The sequence below is a fragment of the Dermacentor albipictus genome, chromosome 8, assembly GCF_038994185.2.
Source record: "Dermacentor albipictus isolate Rhodes 1998 colony chromosome 8, USDA_Dalb.pri_finalv2, whole genome shotgun sequence".
NCBI classification, from domain to species: domain Eukaryota; kingdom Metazoa; phylum Arthropoda; class Arachnida; order Ixodida; family Ixodidae; genus Dermacentor; species Dermacentor albipictus.
Window position 1 is genome coordinate 27,493,969 of NC_091828.1, and position 19,535 is coordinate 27,513,503.

The following is a 19,535-nucleotide window of genomic DNA, read 5'->3' on the forward strand; positions in this document are numbered from 1 at the left end:
ATAGTTGAGTGTACTCACGTCCAGAGATACGCTGTAGTTGTGTTTGCCTTGCTGCAAGTGACACTTCGCCAGCACAGTCACACCGGCGATTTCTTTCACGCTGTTAACGTGCCCGGCAGCGTAGAGCTTTTCGCCTTTACGACGAATGGCAGGGCGTATCCAAACGTCTAATCTTGAAATTGGTTTGAAGCCACACAGCAAAACTTGCGCCATTTGATTGTTTTAAAACAAGTATGAACATGCGACCACGTTGGCACTCCGAGGGGGCAGCCTGAGTAGCGTGGTCCGTCAGTGCCAGATTTGACGGAGGGTGCCGCAAGAGGCGCTGACGATCGCTGCTCCGACGCGCCGCCTGGGCAGTGTCAGGTGCCTATAGAGACGATTACGTCTTCTGCGGCATCAGCTGCCAGCTTTTTAACATCAGGTGCCGTCTCAGTGAGGCTGCCACCAGGAAAGGGCGACTGAGGACAACGCACCTACTTTGCCTGCATATGCCACATTGGCCAGCAGACAGACAACCAGAATGTAGCCCTGCACTCATGGTTTTTTGCACCAGCTACCCAAAGCCATTCCACAACCACAGGCGTGCCGTCTTAACTTCCTGCAGAGTGCATGCCTCCTGTAACCCAAAACATACTTCTTCACGAGCCCTTGATGTGCAACACCAACTACTGGGTGAGCTATCATATGCAAGCACACCGGTCACAACGGCATCAATACCTGAGCTCAATCCTGCACCACCGCATCTACAAACAACAGCAAGAGGGCAGTAGTGACTGCCCGTCCTATGCCGCCTCCGTCCACACCCACGAGATATATCTATCCTGACGACCTTCGATACGGCGACAACGCGCGCACCATAAGCAGGAAGTGCTCGGCTACAGCAGTGACCACGCTGTACCAAGACCAAACTTTTGTTGGTCAGCAGGATCCGCCGCACTGCATAACCACACTGGCACTAGGCCCCACAACACCGTATGCAGTCAGGTCAACTTGTTTCCTGCCACCACTGAGCATCGTCCAATGACGGTGCACTCAACGTCTACCTGAGACAGTGCTTCCAGTGCACAATTTTATCCTGGTCGGGTATGGCAGCAGCATTACTCCGCCCACGGCTGCGTCTCCAGTCTGGCGCGTGGTTCCCGGACACGCCAGGACACCATGACCTATGGGATCGCGACATGCTTCCGTTCTTTCTTTGGTTACACACCACTTCTGCAGCGTCTGCCTCCTGCCCACACTTTATACGTCGATGCCCCACGCTGGTTCTCCACTGCGGAATTCTCAGCCTCGACCACCTGAGTACTCATTCCCCTCTTTTACATTAACACGGACTGTGCCTGGACTTCCGAACAAACATTATATAAACTACTCCTCATGTAATAGCTTCTCTTTTAGCTCTGGGCACCTGTTTTGTATATATGCTTTCACCATGCTGAGCGCTGGGGGGGGGGGGGGAGGAGCTTTTGTTGTGGCACACGTAGCAAAGGTTTGTCACAGCCGCTGGTGGGGAATAAGATCAGCCAGATGTGAGTTAGAGAATGCTTGAGACTACTAGGCCGAATGGCACCATGTTGCTCTGCTGGCCAGCCTCCGTGCCGAAACGCGGGAGGCAAAGTGTATAATACAAAGTTGTGCGAAGCTCTTCAGATGGATGCAATGCTGCCGCTGAAAAGCACAAAGCACTGGCTCAAGGAAGTATAGTAGTGACAGCAGGAGCAACTTTATTGTGGTGTTCAGCGCGAAGCACACAAAATGCCAAGTGACATGAGGTATTTGCTGTTTAGCTGTGTTGATGGGGAGACACCCTGACAATTTGCATTATTGGTAGGGTGCCACAATGTATAGCTTGTGGTAGGGACCTTTTTCAAGGTGATGTGCACTTTTTTATAGGACACTTCACAGCTGCCTGCTCACAGAACAGGCAAAGCTCTTGACAAAGCAGGTCAAGTGGAATCAGGAAATGAATGAGTTAATTGGGTTTTAGTGGCACAAAATGACTAAAGCTATGCTGCGTGAGCCGCAATGTGTTAGATAATGAATAGTAAAAGCTGCATTGTTCCAAGATTTATTTAACACATCAGTTTCCTGTAAAGTGTTTAGCACGACAGGCGTGTACAAGTGGGTCATCTCTTAGAATCAAAGTGGGGTGTAGAGGTATGTGCAGCTTGTATGATTCGTGCAGAGGTTTTTGTCTCTGTTGTGATACAAGGACACTTCATAAGGACATATATTGCTGTTTACCTTTCCTAGCATTTGTTACATGTCGGTTCTTTCGTTCTAAGTAAAAAGTTGTGTGAGACGTGCCTGCCCTATTTAAAGTCGGCATAATAAAACCTCAATAAACCATTCTTGGTGATGGCGCATCTTCCATTCACCAGTGTGGGTTCAATTAGATGAAACCTGTTACCTTTGCAGGAATATCAATAATGCTGCCATTTTGATGGCACCACAATACAAATCGTTGGAAGACTCATTCAGTGGTTTCATCATTTTTAGCTCCTCTGTATGCCTCTGTATGCTGCGAAGCACGTGCATTTATCTGCATTTCTGTTGCCTGGTATCCGAAACTGGTTTGGGACTCGGCATAATTGGATGGATCTATATCTTGTTTGTTTAAAACAAGCATGTTTAAAGTAACACCAAGTAGAAGTTCATACTCCGATTTTAGGTGCACAGCCTTTAATGCACTTAATTAGTGCATTAGTGTAGGTGATTGCTTTTCTGCGTTGATTAGTGACGAATTTTTGTACTGCTTCCCATATGGCATAGACTTCAGCATTCAAAATGGAAAAAGACAGGCACTTTAACACTCATTATGCACTCTTTTGTCACGAACCCGATGCCCACATGGTTTCTTGTTTTCGAGCCATCATGGTAAAATTCTGTATAGTTGTTACATTTCTCCTGGAGAGGCTGGAATTCTTGTATTATGTTGCATTCATTATTTAGACAGAATTAGTGAAAGATCACAAGACTGTGTCATATAAAATCATGGCGGCACTCTTGGTGGTGCCTTAGTGACATTGGGTGTCTCATCGGGGATATCGTATGCACGACAGTATTTAACTCGTAAAAAAGTGGTTTGATTGTGTGTGGTTTGCTTGAATAATTAACGAGCATGAGTTACACTGTAAATGTTGTAGCATATGTGTTAAGGTGATGACTTAATTCTTAAAACATATATGACACGGTTAACAGTACTCTTCAGTGACATAGATGAGGTTCGTTGCAGTCATTGTGTAAAATCTGCATCGGCAATGTTATGAAGTGCCATTTGACACAGTCCGAGATTGGGTGGGTGGTGGTGGTGAAAAACTTTTATTGATGAGAAGGCCAAAAGTAAAAACAAATTAAAAAATTAGAAAGCAGCGTTGTGGGCGGCCTTCAGGCTGCCAGTTGGGGCGTCCAGGCCATGCCTAGTCGCGACGTCCTCCGCCCAGTTCACAAGCCGGAGTTGGATATCCGGCTCGGTGCTGGACAAAGCAGCCTCCCACTGCTGCGGATTGCTTAGGCGCCAAGAGGCAGGGGGCAAGTGTGCCGCGCAGGAGAACAGGACGTGATCGTAATCGGCGCGGGAGCCGTCACATAAACGGCAAGCCGGCGAGTGTGTCCCGGGGTGGAAGAGGGCAAGACGTGCAGGAGTAAGATAGGTATGGGCCTGAAGGAGGCGCCATAAGTGTTGGTGGGGTAGGGAAAGGGATTGGTGCGGAGGGGGGAAGGTGGGACGAGAGAGGCGATAGTGCTGCGTGATATCGCGGTACGTGAGGAGCGCGTCGCGCGTATCCATTCCCGGCGGGGGCGGGCTTGCTCGGTCAGTCGAATCTCGAGCGATGGAATTGGCCGCCTCGTTACCAGGATGGGTCGCGTGAGCGGTCACCCAGATGATTTGGATGAGGCGAGAGGGAACGGTATCGGAACGCAAGATTCCGATGGCCGGGTGTGCCACCCGTCCAACCGCGTAGTTGTAGACCGCAGGTTTGGAGTCGCTGAAGATGTACTTCGCGGAGGTTTGCGTGATGGCAAGGGCAATAGCTGCCTCCTCGGCCTCGACAGAGGTAGAAGTGTAGACTGAGGCAGTAAGAGTGGGTCGGAGAGAATTGTCAGTGACGGCAAGGGCATGTGCTGGGTAGCGGCGGTACAGGGCAGCATCTACGTAAGCCACGGCGGCCTGCCGTTCGTACTGACGCCAGAGCGCGGAGGCTCGCGCTGCTCTACGGGAGGGGTGGTGTTCGGGATGCATATTTTTAGGGAGGGGATTAACGGTCAGGAGGGGGAAGACATGGGAAGGGATGGGCAGTGATGTGGGCAGAGGAATAAGAGGGGAGAGATTAAGGGTGGAGAGAAGTGCGCGACCCGAGCGGGTGCGGGAGAGACGGAGGAGCTGGGCCGTGCGATGGGCCTCCATCAGCTCCGTCAGGGAGTTGTGGACGCCCATCGACAGTAACCGAGCCGTCGACGTAGATGTGGGAAGGGACAGGGCTGACTTATATGCGTGGCGAATGAGGCTGTTGACTTTGTCTTCCTCGGTACGAGAAAGGTAGAGATAAGGAAGAGAATAAATGAAGCGGCTGAGAACAGAGACAGCCGAGGTGAACGGACGTGTCGTCAGCGCGCTCCGTAACCACCGAGACGACGCGACCTTCAACGACCGCCCTTGCCCGGGCCGCTCTCGTCGGGAGTCATATGGGAAGCGGCCTTCTCGCCGTTTCCCACCGACCACCTTTTCGAAGCGGACTCTCCCTACGCGGGAGCTGCGTTCCGCGCAACGCCTGCTGACGACGCCGCCCGATTTCGCTGCCTACGTCGATACAGCTCACACGTCGACATGGAATATCAAGTCGCAGACACCTCCATCAGCCCTGCCGAGCTTGAAACTGACTCACGCTGGGTCCGTGCCATGAAAGCACACCGTGCAGCCGCGGCCCAACAGCCCGTCGTCTCGCCACCGCCTGCCTCGCCACCATGGATCCAAGACTGCCTGCGCTACCACTCTCCGTCGTCACGCTCCCCTACCTCGCCTCCCAGCGGAGGACTTCAAGATCGTCTACAGACCGGGAGGAGGGCTTGACCTCCGCACAACCACTAACGGAGCCCTGCTCCAAATCCTTTGCACTCGTGCGACCATCGACTACGCCAGCGCACGCACCGCCGACCGTGTACGGATAAATTCGTACAACAACTCCCTTACTGTCAGCAGCCCATCCGAGCCGCGCGCTCGCCTCTACCTCCGAGTCTCGGAACTCCGCCTGGATGCCATATCTTACCCCCTGCGTGCCTACATGGCCGCACCCGACAACGCCCTCCGCGGCATCATACACAACGCAGTGGACTCCCAAACCCAGGACGAGATCGTCCAAGACTTCCAGTCAATGAACATTAACACCCCCTACGCCATCGCTGACGCACGCCAGATGGGGCGCTCCCAATCCATCCTCATCACCTTCGTCGGCACTTCTACTCTTCCCTCCACCATCGTCTTCAACTGCGGGGTCTACTGCTGCCACCCGTTCCGCCCGAGAGCCGAGGCCTGCACGAACTGCTGGGCTCCTGGCCACCGAGCGGATGTATGCACCAAGCCCATGTCCGCCCTCTGTCACCGCTGCGGCCAGGCCCACAAGCCAGTCGAGCCCCCGGTCTGCGTCCCCTGCTGCATCCTGTGCAAGGGAGCCCACGTCACGGGCTCGCGCTCGTGCGGGCTCCGGTTCGAGCGGAACGGCCCGTCATCGCCCCCGGCCACCTCCAACCAACCACCAGCCTCCTACACCAGCGCCACCCACCGCGCCCATCCTCAACACCTCCCGGCCTTCCCGTCCCCGCCGCCACTCTGTCTCCCGTGGTGCCACGTCTGCCAGCCGCCACCGCTCCGTCTCCCTCCCGCCTCTGCCTAGGTCCGAGGCGTCCACCGCCGTCGCCACCACCACCACATCACCGGTAAGCTGGAAACCGCAGCCTCACACGTCGGACCCCCAAACCGCGGCCCTCGAGGCCACTATCGCTGCCCAGCAGCTCCAAATTCAGGAGCTGTCGCGCCAGCGGCAGGCCGCGCTAGTGCGTGTCCTCCCCTGCTCCTCCTCCTACTTCCCTAGCTCCCGCACCTCCACAGCCGCCGTCGCTAGCTGAGCAGCCGATGAATACGGCATCCTCTGCTACATCATCGCGCGCCGCCTCTCCCAACCGCAGTCCCCCGCTCAAACGCCGATCACCTTCCTCCGACCCCGTCGCGCCCGAGCGTGACGTGATTCGCCCCTCCTTCTTAGAGGCGTTTGAGAAGCGCGTCATGACCCGCTTTGCGCGACTTGAGGAGCGCGTCGCCAGTATCGACACCCGTGTCGCCGCCATCGAATCCCACCTTACCGCCCTAGACACCAGGGTCGCGGCCTTAGAGACCCGCCAAAGCGCGACTGAGGCCACCGTCGCACACCTCTCGCTCCCTTGCCCCACTCACCCCGGCACCTACCCCAACTCTGTCGGGGGACTCCGCCATCCATCATGGCCAGACACCCCGCGCGCCTTAATTTGTGGCAGTGGAACTGTCGGGGGCTCCGCAGCAAGCGGAACACCCTGCAGCTCCACCTCCAGAACATCCCTCCCGACACTCTCCCCTCCGTCCTAGCACTCCAGGAACCCCTGACCCCCGTGAAACTGCGCGACTACACCTCCTTCCATCCTTCTTCTGAGGTCCGCCCAAACGTTGCCACACTGGTGCAGCGCAACCTTGCTGCCGTGCAGCACCAGTTGGACGTTTCGGACTGTGCCCATTTCCTCCTTGAAATCCTTCCTCGCCGTCGCACTGAGACAAGCCTCTTTGTTCTCAATGTGTACAGCCCTCCCAAAGCCCCTTCAGCTCCTCTCCTCCTCGTCCTGCGCCGAGCGCTCTCCTGCGCTGGCCGCAATGCCCTGGTCGTTCTTGGCGACTTCAATGCCCCACATACCAGCTGGGGCTACCCCCAGAACACTCGCAAAGGCCACTCACTCTGGACTTTCATCCACAACGAGTGCCTTCCGGTTCTTAATGACTTCGCTTGCCCCACCAGGATCGGATCTAGTGTTCAACGAGACACCAATCCGGACCTTACCCTCGCCAAAAATGTCGCCAATCCGACCTGGACTAATACAGGGGTCTTCCTCGGTAGCGATCACTGCGTCCTCTGTACAACTTTCCCACTCCCCTCCCTTGCTCGCGCCTCTACTCGTCTCACCCAGATAGTCGACTGGGACCGTTTTCGCTCCACTCGTCTCTCTACTTCCTCCTCTGCTCCTATCACCGATCTCTCTGCCTGGACCAAGACCCTTTTGGCGGACGTCCACACTGCCACATCCACGCTCCCTACAGCATCACACTCCACTACGGCAGACAGCCGTCTGCTGCACCTTTGGGAGGCCTATCACGCTGTCCACCGCCGGTGGCAGGCTCAGAAATACAATCGCCGCCTGCGTCTCCGTTTGGCCCGACTCGCGTTGGACATGGAGCACTGCGCCTCTCTCGTTAAACAGTGGGGCCAGACCTGCGACCGCATGGCAGGCAACCTGGGCCTCCGCGACACGTGGTCGCTTCTCAGGGTGCTGCTAGACCTTACACACACTCAAGCTTCCCAGCGCAAGGATATCTCCCATCTCCTTCATTCCTCCCCACTCACTGATACTGACTTCCTGGCGGCCCTCCGGGACCACTACCTCTGCACCGACCTACCTACTCCGCTTCCCACCTACTCCGGCTCCCCAAACCCTGACCTTGAGGCAGACATCTCCGTGGGCGAGGTTCGTGCAGCGCTACTCACACTCCGCACCACCTCGGCCCCGGGGGCAGACCGCATCACCAACAAGGTACTCCGCAACCTAGACACCCCCTCCCTCGAAGCCCTTACTGATCTCCTCAATGAACATTGGCAGGCTGGCACTCTTCCATCCTCCTGGACCCATGCACGTGTCTCATTCATCCCCAAACCTGGCAAACCTATTGCCCTCGAAAACCTCCGCCCCATCTCTCTCACCTCCTGTTTTGGCAAGCTGTTCGAGCATGTCATCCTGGACCCCCTCCAGACCTATCTGAATGATCATGACTTTTATCCCGACTCCATGTTCGGTTTTCGTCCCCAGCTGTCCACCCAGGATGTCATGCTCCAACTTTCCGAGGATGTCCTACACCCCTCCCACCACAAACGCACTCGAGCTATCCTGGCGCTGGACCTTGCTAAAGCATTCGACAATGTACACCACACCGCCATCCTGGACGCTCTCTCCTCCCTCCATGTCGGACCCCGTGTCCATGCTTACGTCACTGCGTTCCTCGCCCACCGCACAGCCGAAATCTCATACGGCCCACTTGCTTCTCCTTCCTTCTCCCTTGGCAACAAGGGTACCCCCCAAGGCTCTGTCTTGTCCCCTCTTCTGTTCAACATCACCCTCTTCCCGCTGGCACGTGCTTTACGAGCTATCCCAGCTCTGTCTCAAGCTTTCTACGCCGATGACATCACCCTCTGGGTGACCACCGGCAATCTTCGCGACATGGAGACCACTCTACAGGCAGGTGTGGACGCGGTAGCAGCTCACGCCCGGGCCATCGGGTTGAGCTGCTCCCCGACCAAATCGGAGCTTTTGCTCCTTCGGCCTGGGCGGATGGCCCCCCTATCGCCTTCTCCACTCACCGTCTACCTTGACGGCACTGACACCACGACACTGTACACCACACTGTCCGCCTCATACGCCGCATTGCAAACCGCCGCCACGGCAAGCGTGAACACGACCTCCGAGATTGGGCACAGGATGGAGATGCCAAATGGGTAGGACTGCCATGCTGAACCATAAATGATACAACCATTGTCTAAAATGCAGCGTATCACAGAACGGTAAATGAGTAGCGAACATGGGTGATAGGAAGCCCAGTGCTTATTTGATAATACTTTCAGAATGTTATGCATTCTATCTGCCATGAGAGCTGGAAATGTTTGCTTTTTCTTGAACGTTACTGCAAGAAAAATGTGTTCTTGTTTTACTGGCATTGTGATTTCAATTAATTTCAGAGAAGGGTCCAACTGTATTCGTCTTTTTGCATAACATACATAGCAGAAACCGTTTTTTTTATTTCGGGTGGAGAAATGGGAACTTTTTGTCTGGCCATTGTGTAAATTTATTTATAGTGATTTGAAGCTGCCTCGCTGAGGTGCATAAGTTTATGGCATTCTATGCTTTTTAAAAGGCGAATAGCAAGAACGTGTGAAATGCTAAGCATGCAGCAACATTTATCATGATTAGACGAGGCAAGGTTTTCGATTAATGTAATGCTATCGGTTGTTGAAAGGCTGCTCAGAGAGGCACAGACAGGAAGGGCTGTATCCTCCATGGCAGCTAGCACGGAGTCCGCAAGGAAGACAAATATTGCTGTTATCTCGTATGTCCACCAACCTTTCATATAACCTGAAGAAAATAGGGCTGCGTGGAAAGGTGAAAGTAGCGTTTTCTGCTCTGAGTGGTTAGCTTATGTGCAAAAAGGAACTGTAAGTGCAATTAGAAACACATATGGAAACAAGCACCGAAATAAGCATACGAAAGCAACACCTGTGTCACTTATTGAGTTCTGTTATTCTGCGGAAAAAATTACGTCTAACAAACCAGCAGTTCCATGAATAACCTACGGAGGAACACGTGTGAGCGCACAGAACCAAAACCATGGAGTAAGGAAACCGAGAGGCCCTACCCCCTCCTCGCGCAAGGCGAAAAGTGTGGAGGAAATGACGTATAGGTTCTCCTCTTTTTTGCTGATTATTTGTTTCTTTGTCGTGGCGGCCACGCCTTTCGGGCCACAATGGCGGCTTTGTTTTGGTTCTGCGCGCTCACACGTGTTGCTCCGTAGGTTTCGTACCGTGGCAAAGGCGCCGTGCGGGCAGGTTTGCGTTGGTCTCCGTGTTTTGTTGCGCTGCGTTAGCTGGTCCGTGCTCTCCCGGATTTTGCTGTGGCCAGGTGGGACACGAGGAACTAAAGTTCGTGAAATGAACGCGCATGCAACGCTGTCCGCAATGTACCGCGCCACGGCAATGGCAACGGACCAAGGAATATCCGCAGGAAATATTGCCCTCTTTGGCGGAATCATGCTAACGTGCCACCGCAGGCCGAAACCGATGCGTTTCAAAATCTGTGAAATGAACGCCTTGCAGGTCAGCGATTCCTGCTTTTGACAGCGCAAGCGCATATGGAGCATTTGCGGCACGTAGACGTAAGTTATGAGTGCATAGTTTGTGTTCGGCAGCAACTTGTTTTGTGCATATTAAAACACATGTTGCTTAACTGTTGCTTGTTCCTCACATTACTTGCGACAGCACGAAGTCTTTTAAGCAGAGCGCGTTCGAGGTTCGTGCACACCTGTGTACCTCAATACACGTGCTGATAGGGCGTTACGCAGAATATGTGCATTTTGCTGCCCTCGGCGCCGTGTGCCTGCCAGCCGACGCTTCATCCTGGAAGATGGGAAAGAAGCCGCTGCTTTGACTTAAGAGGAAGCTTTAGCTCGGGCCCAACTCCGACACGGCCTGTTCAAATACATGTAAAACGCAAAAACGTTTTTATGAGATAACCCCTGGGCCGATTTTGATGAAATTTGTTGCATTTGAAAGAGAAAGTTAAATTCTAGTGACTGTTGGAAGCGGAATTTCGATTTAGGGCTTGAATTTTCATAAACCGATTTTCAAATATTTGACCGTTTGAAAAAAATACAAGCACGAAGTTTACAAATTCATAGCTCTGCATAAAGAATTGATATCGCGGTTCTGTAAACGGCATCCATTAGATCATTCAAAGCGGACAAATTCAATGTCATTTTGCATCTTACATGAATTTGTTACGTTGGTTACAACGGTTTTGCAAAAGTTGTATTTCCCTATAATTAAAATTTTTGTTATATTCATGTGTAACATATCAATTTTGTCCGCTTTGGATGTACTACTAGATGCAATTCACAGAATTGTATTATCATTTTTAGTGGTTGAGTTACAGAGTTGTAAACTTCATAGTTTCGTTTTTTGAAAATTTTCGATTTTTGCCAATATTTATTAAAAAATTGACGACCTAACTCAAAAATTCGAAACCAACAATCACTAGATTTTAAGTTTTTCTTTTAAATGCAACAAACCTCGTCAAATTTCGTGCAGTGGTTGCCGAAAAAAACGAATTATCCTTTTACATGTATTTAGATAGGAGCACTCGAGCTAAAGCTTCCTCTTAAGGAACGAATCCTCCCTACGGCAGGCGTATCTTATCTGTGCGCGCGACAGGCGCAGGGAAGTGAAGATTAGTGGATGCGCTGCAAGAGTGAGCAAGGCTCCACAGAACGTACGCCTGCGAACACATCAAACGGCTGTTCCATATCCATGGTCGCACGTAGGCTGGTTCTACGCGGGTACTGTTCGGCACCGTGCGCCGGCTATCGCGAAACTTAGGTAACGTGATGCTTCACTTACCGTGGTAAGAAGGCACCTCAGGCCGCAGTCGATGAATCTAAACGCGGAGTCAGAAATGACGTACTGCCTCCTCGCCGGCGCGCTGTCGCAGTGATGCGCGGCCACCCGAACTTTGTTCAATAAAGCACGACGATTCCTCAAACGAGAATGTGTTTGTGCTCATAAACTACAAATGGATCGTAAAGGGGTCGGTGTGTCGTACGTGTCTCCAGTGCGCTCTTGCAGTGCAGTGAGAATGCGTACATTTTTTTCGTATGGCCAGACGTCTAGCTCGCAAGACCGTCTGAGCGCCCCAGGAAGTCCAAGCAGAGAACACCAAGTATAAGGCAGCGATAAAGGTGACCTTTTTTTAAAATCGCGCAAGAACTGGGAAGCGGCCGGTACCCGCGGTTGGTGAGAATAGCTCATTTGGCTGGCCTTATGAAGCATGTTTATTTTCATAAAAGCCAGTAAAGGCAGCCGATTAGACCCACGGCCCAATGTGCGAAGTTCATTATGAACTTCTTTCAACATGACTTCGGCAACGGTAATCCATTGAGACACAGCGATTATATGATTTTGTTTAGTATTGCTGCGGAGCGCGCGCGTCCGAGCAGCCCGGTTGCGCGCAGCGCGGCGTGGTTTCGCGAGAAATGTAAACAAGAGAGGAGAGCTGGCCCGAAAGGCGGAGCAACGCCACGAGCAACGCCAACTTCCGGCTTCACTTTAGCTTCACAAAGAGTGACATCAGGGCCTCTCCTGAGTTTCCTTCCTCCGTGACCAAAACAAAGCCGCCATTGTGGCCCGAAAGGCGGGGCCGCTACGGCAAAGAAATAAACAATCAGCAAAAAGGAACGTACTACGTCACTTCCTCCACACTTTTCTCTTAGCGCGCGGAGGGGGTAGGGCCTCTCCTCAGTTTCCTTCCCCCCATAAAGCGGATGGTACAAGTCCTTCCGATTTCGGGCGCGCGCGTTTTGAACACCAGTTGGTACACGCCGCGCCGGCTCCGCTTTCGGCGCGGCATTATTTTTTTGTTCGCTTCTGCTGAACCCCGCGTGGCCTTGGCGTGGAATCGTTTCATCATTTAGTAAAAAGGATTGCGAACGACCTTTACAAGACTCCGCCGAATCCGTCAGGTGGAATTTCATAAAGAAAACGCAAGACGTCTTCTGAAATGTAGAATGTTTATTTTGCTCTATATATGCTCCTTCCGGGCTTCTACATTCTTCCAAAGTTGGGGCACCAGGTAAGCAGCAGTCGTTGCCGTACGACGCTCCACCGGATGCCATCAGCTGATAGTAAATTACAAGCATCTATCATTTTGGTATATTGACCGAATACTGCTATGTACATTACGGAGTGCGCCGACAACGGACTTGGCTATCTGCACTACGGACCTTAATTGTGGCGCCATCTAGAAAGTGTAGTAAAACATGTTTGTCACGTGACCGCACCTTGCCAATTTTGCGCGTACACGCGTAGAGCGCTGACGAGCGGACCAGCGCTGCCCAGACGTTCTTGAGCGCGTTAGTCATGGAAATTGCTACAGGTGCGAGGTTTGATTCCTATGATGCATTTGACACTGCTCTGCGGCATTTCCAAGTGCAGACAAATGCTTTATTTGTCAAGAAAACATCGAAGTCGATAGATGTTGTGGACGCTCACTTGTCACGCGAGGCAGTAAAACTGGACAGCAAGCTTCGATTTTCAAACGCCACTTTCACCTGCAAGCACGGGGGACGACACAGGACTAATGCCACCGGAGTTCGCCCTAACCAACGGTACGTATAGCAACGAGCTATGTTCCGCGTTTCTGCGTTCTCCCTAGCATCCACGCAAGCGTAACCCTTAGGCAGCGGCATTTTACCCGGCCACGTGTTGCGCGGGGCTCCCATTCCCTCCCCTACGCAGAGTAGCATGTCGGCGGAGATGGCTCGGCACAGCAAAAGAGTTCAAAAGGCACTTTTGTTCTTTCACCAGGACTATAAAGAAGGACTGCCCGGTAAAACTGGTATTAGCGGCGAGGCGTGCGACTCAACAACTGGAAATCACTGCACTTAATTTACAGCACAATCATGAAGTCAGCAGTGAAATCTACAAGGCATATCCTGAATGCCGGCGGCTCGCCACTGAAGAGCTCAGCTTCGTGCAGCCTTTAATGGAACTAAATGTGCCCCCAAGCATGATCGTCCAGAAAGTGAAAGAACAAAGTGGTAAGTAGTTGAGAGTTTTTTTCTCAGTTTGTGAAGGTATTGACTGCATTACTACACATGTCTTGGTTTTAATTTTTTGTATGTGCAGGAAAAACAGTGATCGCCAAAGACCTGCACAATCTGAAGCGCGCAACTCGCACAGAGGATGAAGCAAGCCTACTAGTGGCAGAACTAAAGCACTGCCAAGCCACTTGTGGTGCTAGAGCGCTGTCGATCACTGACGAGAATAAGGAGCTGCAAATTCTCTTTATTCAAACGCCACACATGCAGCAAGCATTTAAGTCTTTTCCAGAGGTGCTCCGTCATTGACGCAACCTACCGCACCAACAAACTACGCATGTCCCTGTAGGTGATGGCTGTCCAGGATGGGTCCGGAAGTACCCAAGTAATCGCATATGCCTTCGCTACATTCGAGCAACAGTACGTTGTCAATCAGCTTTGGAGACTTTTGTTCAATGAATCCTGCCGCTGCTGATACACAAGTGGTTGTTGTGGACAAAGATTTCACGGAAATCAATGCCATCAGAACGACGTTTCCAAGTTCACTAGCTGTTCAGTTGTGCCAATTCCATGTCACCAAGGCCTTCAAGAGTGCAGCTGGGCAGCTTGCCAAATCATCAGATGAGCGAGAACGTTTATTGAGTAGTTTCAATGAAATGCTGCTTTCCCCCACACGTGCCAGATACAACGATGCGAAAGCTGAATTTGAAAGGTATGCAAGTGAAGAAGCTGTGAGCTATTTCGCAAAGAACTGGGGCAACATTCCTGAAATGTGGGTCCGACACTTATGTGACCGCAAGTTTACAGGTGGAAATAATACAACCAACCGTGTTGAGTCACATCATGCAAAACTAAAGAATGTCCTAGCATCATCATCAAAACTGCATGAAACAGTGCGCAACATTAAAAAAATGTCAAGCAGCATGCAGCAAGAGGCATGCCACAAAACTATACTGCTGAAAACATGCGAGTTCTATTCTCATCAAGAATATGAGGGTGTAGAGAAGAAATGTGCCACGGTGCTAACACCTTACGCCTGCAAAATAATAAAGCAGGAACTGGCAAAGATGCAGGATGACCCTCCAGAAATCAGAATCGTATCTGAGCAAACTTATGCAGTGGCATTGAGTTGCACTGATGCATGGCACGAGGTCTCTCTTGAGAATCATGCGTGCAGTTGCACTACGTACTGGAAAGTGAAGCTGCTTTGCCGGCATTTTTTATATGTTTGTGTGAAATTTAGCATTAAACCCGACCTGACGAAGGCTGTTCATAAGCGTTGGTTCAAATCTTACCAAATCGAGTACACGGCTGGGACTGCTGAAACCAACTCTGAAGCTGCCAATCACGAAGCACCAGAGATACTATCTATCCCTGGGCCCTCCTTCGAGAAGATGAATAGAAATTAGCGCTACAACTACGCATTGGGGACGCTTAAAGCTCTTGTCGACAACATGGCCGACTGTCAGTCGGATGTTTTTGCAAAACGCCTTGCGTTCTTAGAATCGGTAAATGCCTCTTGGCTGAAGAGAGATGCCACTTCCACACATCCTCATAATGAGGATGAAATTGTGCAGGCAGATAATGCCTCTGTGCTGGACGTCTTGCCTACCACATCAACTGTACCTCAAGAAGTCGGACAACTGCCTAGCGCATCGCCTGTATCCCAAAAAGAAACCGAACTACCGTGTGGCAGACAAACTGATAGTTGCACCAGTGATGTTCGGAGCCAACCGTGTTCATCTAGCAGCGCCTGTGACCTGAAGCTCCCTGAGGTAAAACGTCGAGGGCGCCCACGCAAGCGAGTCCTCCAAAACCGATAAAAGCGGGCAAGAGAAGCTGATGAAGAAGGGCCTGTGCCTTTCATGTCTCTGTCTGAAAAGGCCAAAGCAAAATGTAAATACAAAGTACTCATTGCGATTTCACATCCCCTAACTTGTTTTTACACTTTGTCTTTCCAGTGCTACTGGCTGGATTCACTGACAAAGCCCTTTGTGATCGTGTGCTGAATGGAACGTGCCTGCTCGGCGAGGCTGACATTGAAGTTAGGCCCGAGGCCTTACCCAGTGCACTGCTGGACTGCAGGGTTTCCCTGCCAAAGCTAAAGAAGTACTGCCCTCCTGATGCTTCGTCCCTGCTCATGGCCTCAGGTATGCACTGCAACAACTATTTACTCGTTCTCATATTTCTGTGTTTAACATGAGCTTTGAATTTTTTATGACAGTTGCCGTAAAAAAGAAAAATGCGCTCTGGATCTGTGGCCTGTGCAAGAAAAAGGATGGTGGTGCGCTGAAAATGGTGTGCTGTGACCGTTGTTTGGAGTGGTTTCGCTGGTAAGACATGTTAGACTACAGTTATGAATGTCATTGTTTTCTGCTGCCTGGAAAGTACTAACACGGGAGAGCTATGCTTTTTTTTGTGAAGTCTTTTTCTCAGTGAGAGATGGTAGTTTATTTTTTGCTAAATATTTCACAATTAGAGTCAAGTACAATGTACAGCCAAAATTTTGTCATGTAATATTGCCTGGCACCTACAGTGAAATGAAAAAAAAACACATGCATTTCAGCTCGCATGTTCACGTAACTATCTGAGCAATTATGAGAGTCTGGTCACCATTACAATAGTGTATTGGTTTCTCTCCTTTTGTTCAGGTGCGCTTGCTTATATGTATTTTCCAGGTGTTGTGCTGCAGTAACCAGCGCCGATATACAGAAACAGTGGTTCTGTACACAGTGCAAAGGCTGCTAATAAGTGCTCACTCTGATGGAAACCAATAAATATGTTGTATCCCTGAATCGTTTGTTGCAATTCATGCAAATTGGGTCATGCTGCCCATAATGACCTCAGAAAAATGTGAAATTCTTGCAGAATGTGATGAGCATGAAACAACTTAATGAACGGAATGCAGAAAATATTAGAAATCCACAAATTACTGCTCAAACTGAATCGCAGCAATCACACCTTGTAGTGACTTACAGCCGTGCCTCGACAGCCAACATGGGACTGCCATGAAGTAGCTGTAAATACGTCTAAACCATTCGCGTATGGCGCGGAAGGCTCGTGTAAATGCTGCTTTTAAGCCTGGTCCACATATTTGTCCATTCTTCCCTTGCTATCAATAGCGTAGCGACTGCTGTCGATATCGCATAAAAAGAAAAAAAAGAGCCTTTTCTGCTACCGTCAGCTCTGGTACGATACCTGAGGCCACATTTCGTTGGACACCCGATCACGCCGTAAGGAAAGGTGGAAGCGAAATAATAGAGAGTTTTAGTATAGCGTAAAGCAGCAAACGCAAAGAGTTAGCGTTGCGTGCACCACACTGCGCATGCGCTAAACGTAAACGCTGCTGGAGCTCTTACGTACGTACGCTATTAGACAGTTTTAGTTACACGTACGTAGAGGCTTTGCGTACGTAGAGCTTCTACGTGTCAGCAGTGCGCATGCGTAAAACGTAGCGGCCGCGCGCTGGTCTCACGGACGTACGTGAGATTCATTTCTTTGCGTGCGTTTCTTGCGCACGTAGACAGCTTCGCGCGGGAGTTCCGCAAGATCACGAACAAGCGATAGCGGGCCGCGCGTGCGCAGACGGCTCGCATCGAAACACGGCGGAAGGATTGAATTGGATACCGCCGTGTTCACATTCACCGATAGATGGAGTTACGGGGTCCCTTTTGGCGTGCGTCGCGTACGTGTAGCTAAAAGCGTTTCAGATGGCGTGCACGTAAGGTACGTAGGCTTTTCACGTTTGCGTACGTGAACCCTCTACGTACGTGTAACTAAAACTGTCTATTTTCAGGATTTAGCGTTGAACGCTAACGCACGCAACTGGAGCGTTATGTACGGCAAGATGGCCGCGCCAGTCGAAGTGAGAGCAGCCCGCTTCGGATCTATCGAGTCGTCTGCCTGCACTGCTAGGCTCATTCATTCCCCACTAATGCTCGTGTTTGCTTTAGAATTGTGTGATGATGCTTCGACAATGGCGCACAGGTGACAAATGGGCGCTGTTTACGATATACGTTCTCGATTAGCGGCGCAATAGGCTTAACGATAGGGTTTGCACATATAGTAAGTAGAACAACTCTATGGGTTTGCTAAATGTGTTTGCTGTATCCGCCTCGAGATGGCGCCCAAGTGTATTTCGCTCGTTCGCTTGGTGTAAAGCCGCATGTGGAACCGATGCATGTCACGTTTCCCGCGGCAAAACAAACTAGTATGGTCGGTGCTGTGGTCACGATGCGTGTGCGCTTCACCAACGACGACGACATGAACCTCCTGAAGGAGGTTTTCGCCATGAACCCATTCGGACAAATGTCAAGATGGACGGCCGTTGCAAAAAATGTTGGAGACGCCGTTGTACCTGCGAAAACCTTCAGTGTGCGCGCAGTGCGGGAGCGACTGGATCTTCTGCTCGCCTACTTCAAGGCAAGAGACGAAGCAAACCTTAAGAAGTAAGCATGGCATACCTTTCTGCGCTTATTTTTCTCAGAATTAAACATTCTTGCGACGCAGATTAAGTGAATGTTATTCGTTTTAGCAGACCACCACTAGCGGTCCGCTGCAGTCACGCTATACGTGCCCAGAAAGTGCAGAGTAATGCGTTCATTTTGGATTGTGATAAGTGTTTTCCCTAGAAGCGCGAGCGACGCACTGTGACTTCGCTGCAAAACGACAAAAGAAACACAGTGGACGCACTACCTATACATTCACACGTGTCCTCGTTTATCTTTCACCGATGACCGCTTTTCACCTGCTAACAAATGTTAAACGCTATCACTAGGTGCAGGACGTGCCTGCATTTATTGGTAGTTTCTCGAACGTTCTCGATGCTTACATCCGTTGCGTATTGTCACCGACGCTTATGTAATCTGATTGTATGAGCGATGCGAATTGTCTAGAACTTTCAGAACAGATTTCGACAATCGCCAACTGTGTGTTCGCCGCTGTCGTTGTGATTCGAGTGTAAAGTGTAATTTGTTTTTGTTTAGGGCTTGAGACTGACTCCAACCAAATAACTGAATTTTATTAGTCCGACGTTTCGGAGCCCATTCGGCTCCTTCTTCAGGGGGTTGTCCTTCGGGGGGTGGCAGTGTGCCGCTTTTAAAGGGGCACTAAGGCGAAACAATAAATCAGTTAAGACTAATGAAGCATTGTTTGAGAACCCTGCAGGCAGTAATTTAAAAAGAAATTGTTTGATTATTAGATGAGAAAATGAAGGTCAAAATATCAGTATTTAAATTTCACGCCAGAACCCCAGCGCCGGTACGTCAGCGTGACGTCGGGGATTCCAGAGTATCTTTTCGCATTTGGGCCGCGTTGGCAAAATAAAGGTTCCCGAAACTTGCCATGTTTAATATTTGGTTCCTTTAGGACACAGTGTAGTCAACTGTACCGCTATACATAATTAGTAGGCCCCAGAAGATGCCATCAAAATCTAAGACGTCACAGCCCCCAGGTGCGGAAACTTAAGTAGGCGTCGCCAACCGTATTTCGTTCTTGCGCTTTTTCTGGCTTAACAAACGTCTTATCTTTGCAAGAGTGGTCTTTTTGTTGTTGCAGAACGATAATTTACTGATGCAGAAGAAATCATTTTTCACTTTAGTGTTCTTTAAAGCGTCTTTTGTAAAGAAAGGAATGGGGAGCACGGGAGTTGGGGAGACACTTCACAGACGGAAAGGTGGGGGGAAACAAAAGGAGGGGGGGGGGTTGTTGACGGCCGTCGTGGTGCTGGGGAGAGTGCTCGCGAGGGTGCCCTTGATGGGAGGCGGGGGGGGGGGGGTGGCGGTTACAAGGTCGCGGCGACGTTTTTGTGTTGGTGAAACAAGCGAGAGTCTACCTGGCTGTGCGTCCTTTTCTTCTTTTCGTCATGTCGCCAAGGCCATGGACATAC

The 19,535-nt window shown here is 50.9% G+C and overlaps 1 protein-coding gene across 1 annotated transcript; it reads left to right on the forward strand.

Annotated features, from left to right (window-relative positions):
• The first annotated feature begins 12,968 nt into the window (after positions 1 to 12,968).
• Positions 12,969 to 16,343, forward strand: LOC139049220 (uncharacterized). Its single transcript, XM_070524583.1, has 5 exons — positions 12,969 to 13,216; positions 13,416 to 13,648; positions 13,737 to 13,844; positions 15,610 to 15,798; positions 16,327 to 16,343. The coding sequence occupies exons 1-5, from the start codon at positions 12,969 to 12,971 to the stop codon at positions 16,341 to 16,343; spliced, it is 795 nt and encodes a 264-aa protein (XP_070380684.1).
• Positions 16,344 to 19,535: the final 3,192 nt, after the last annotated feature.

Coding starts and splice junctions, on each gene's coding strand:
- LOC139049220 (XM_070524583.1), top strand. CDS start 12,969: ATGGAAATTGCTACAGGTGCGAGGTTTGATTCCTATGATGCATTTGAC. Junction 13,217..13,415: donor GGAGTTCGCCCTAACCAACG/GTACGTATAGCA, acceptor TTCTTTCACCAG/GACTATAAAGAAGGACTGCC. Junction 13,649..13,736: donor GAAAGTGAAAGAACAAAGTG/GTAAGTAGTTGA, acceptor TTGTATGTGCAG/GAAAAACAGTGATCGCCAAA.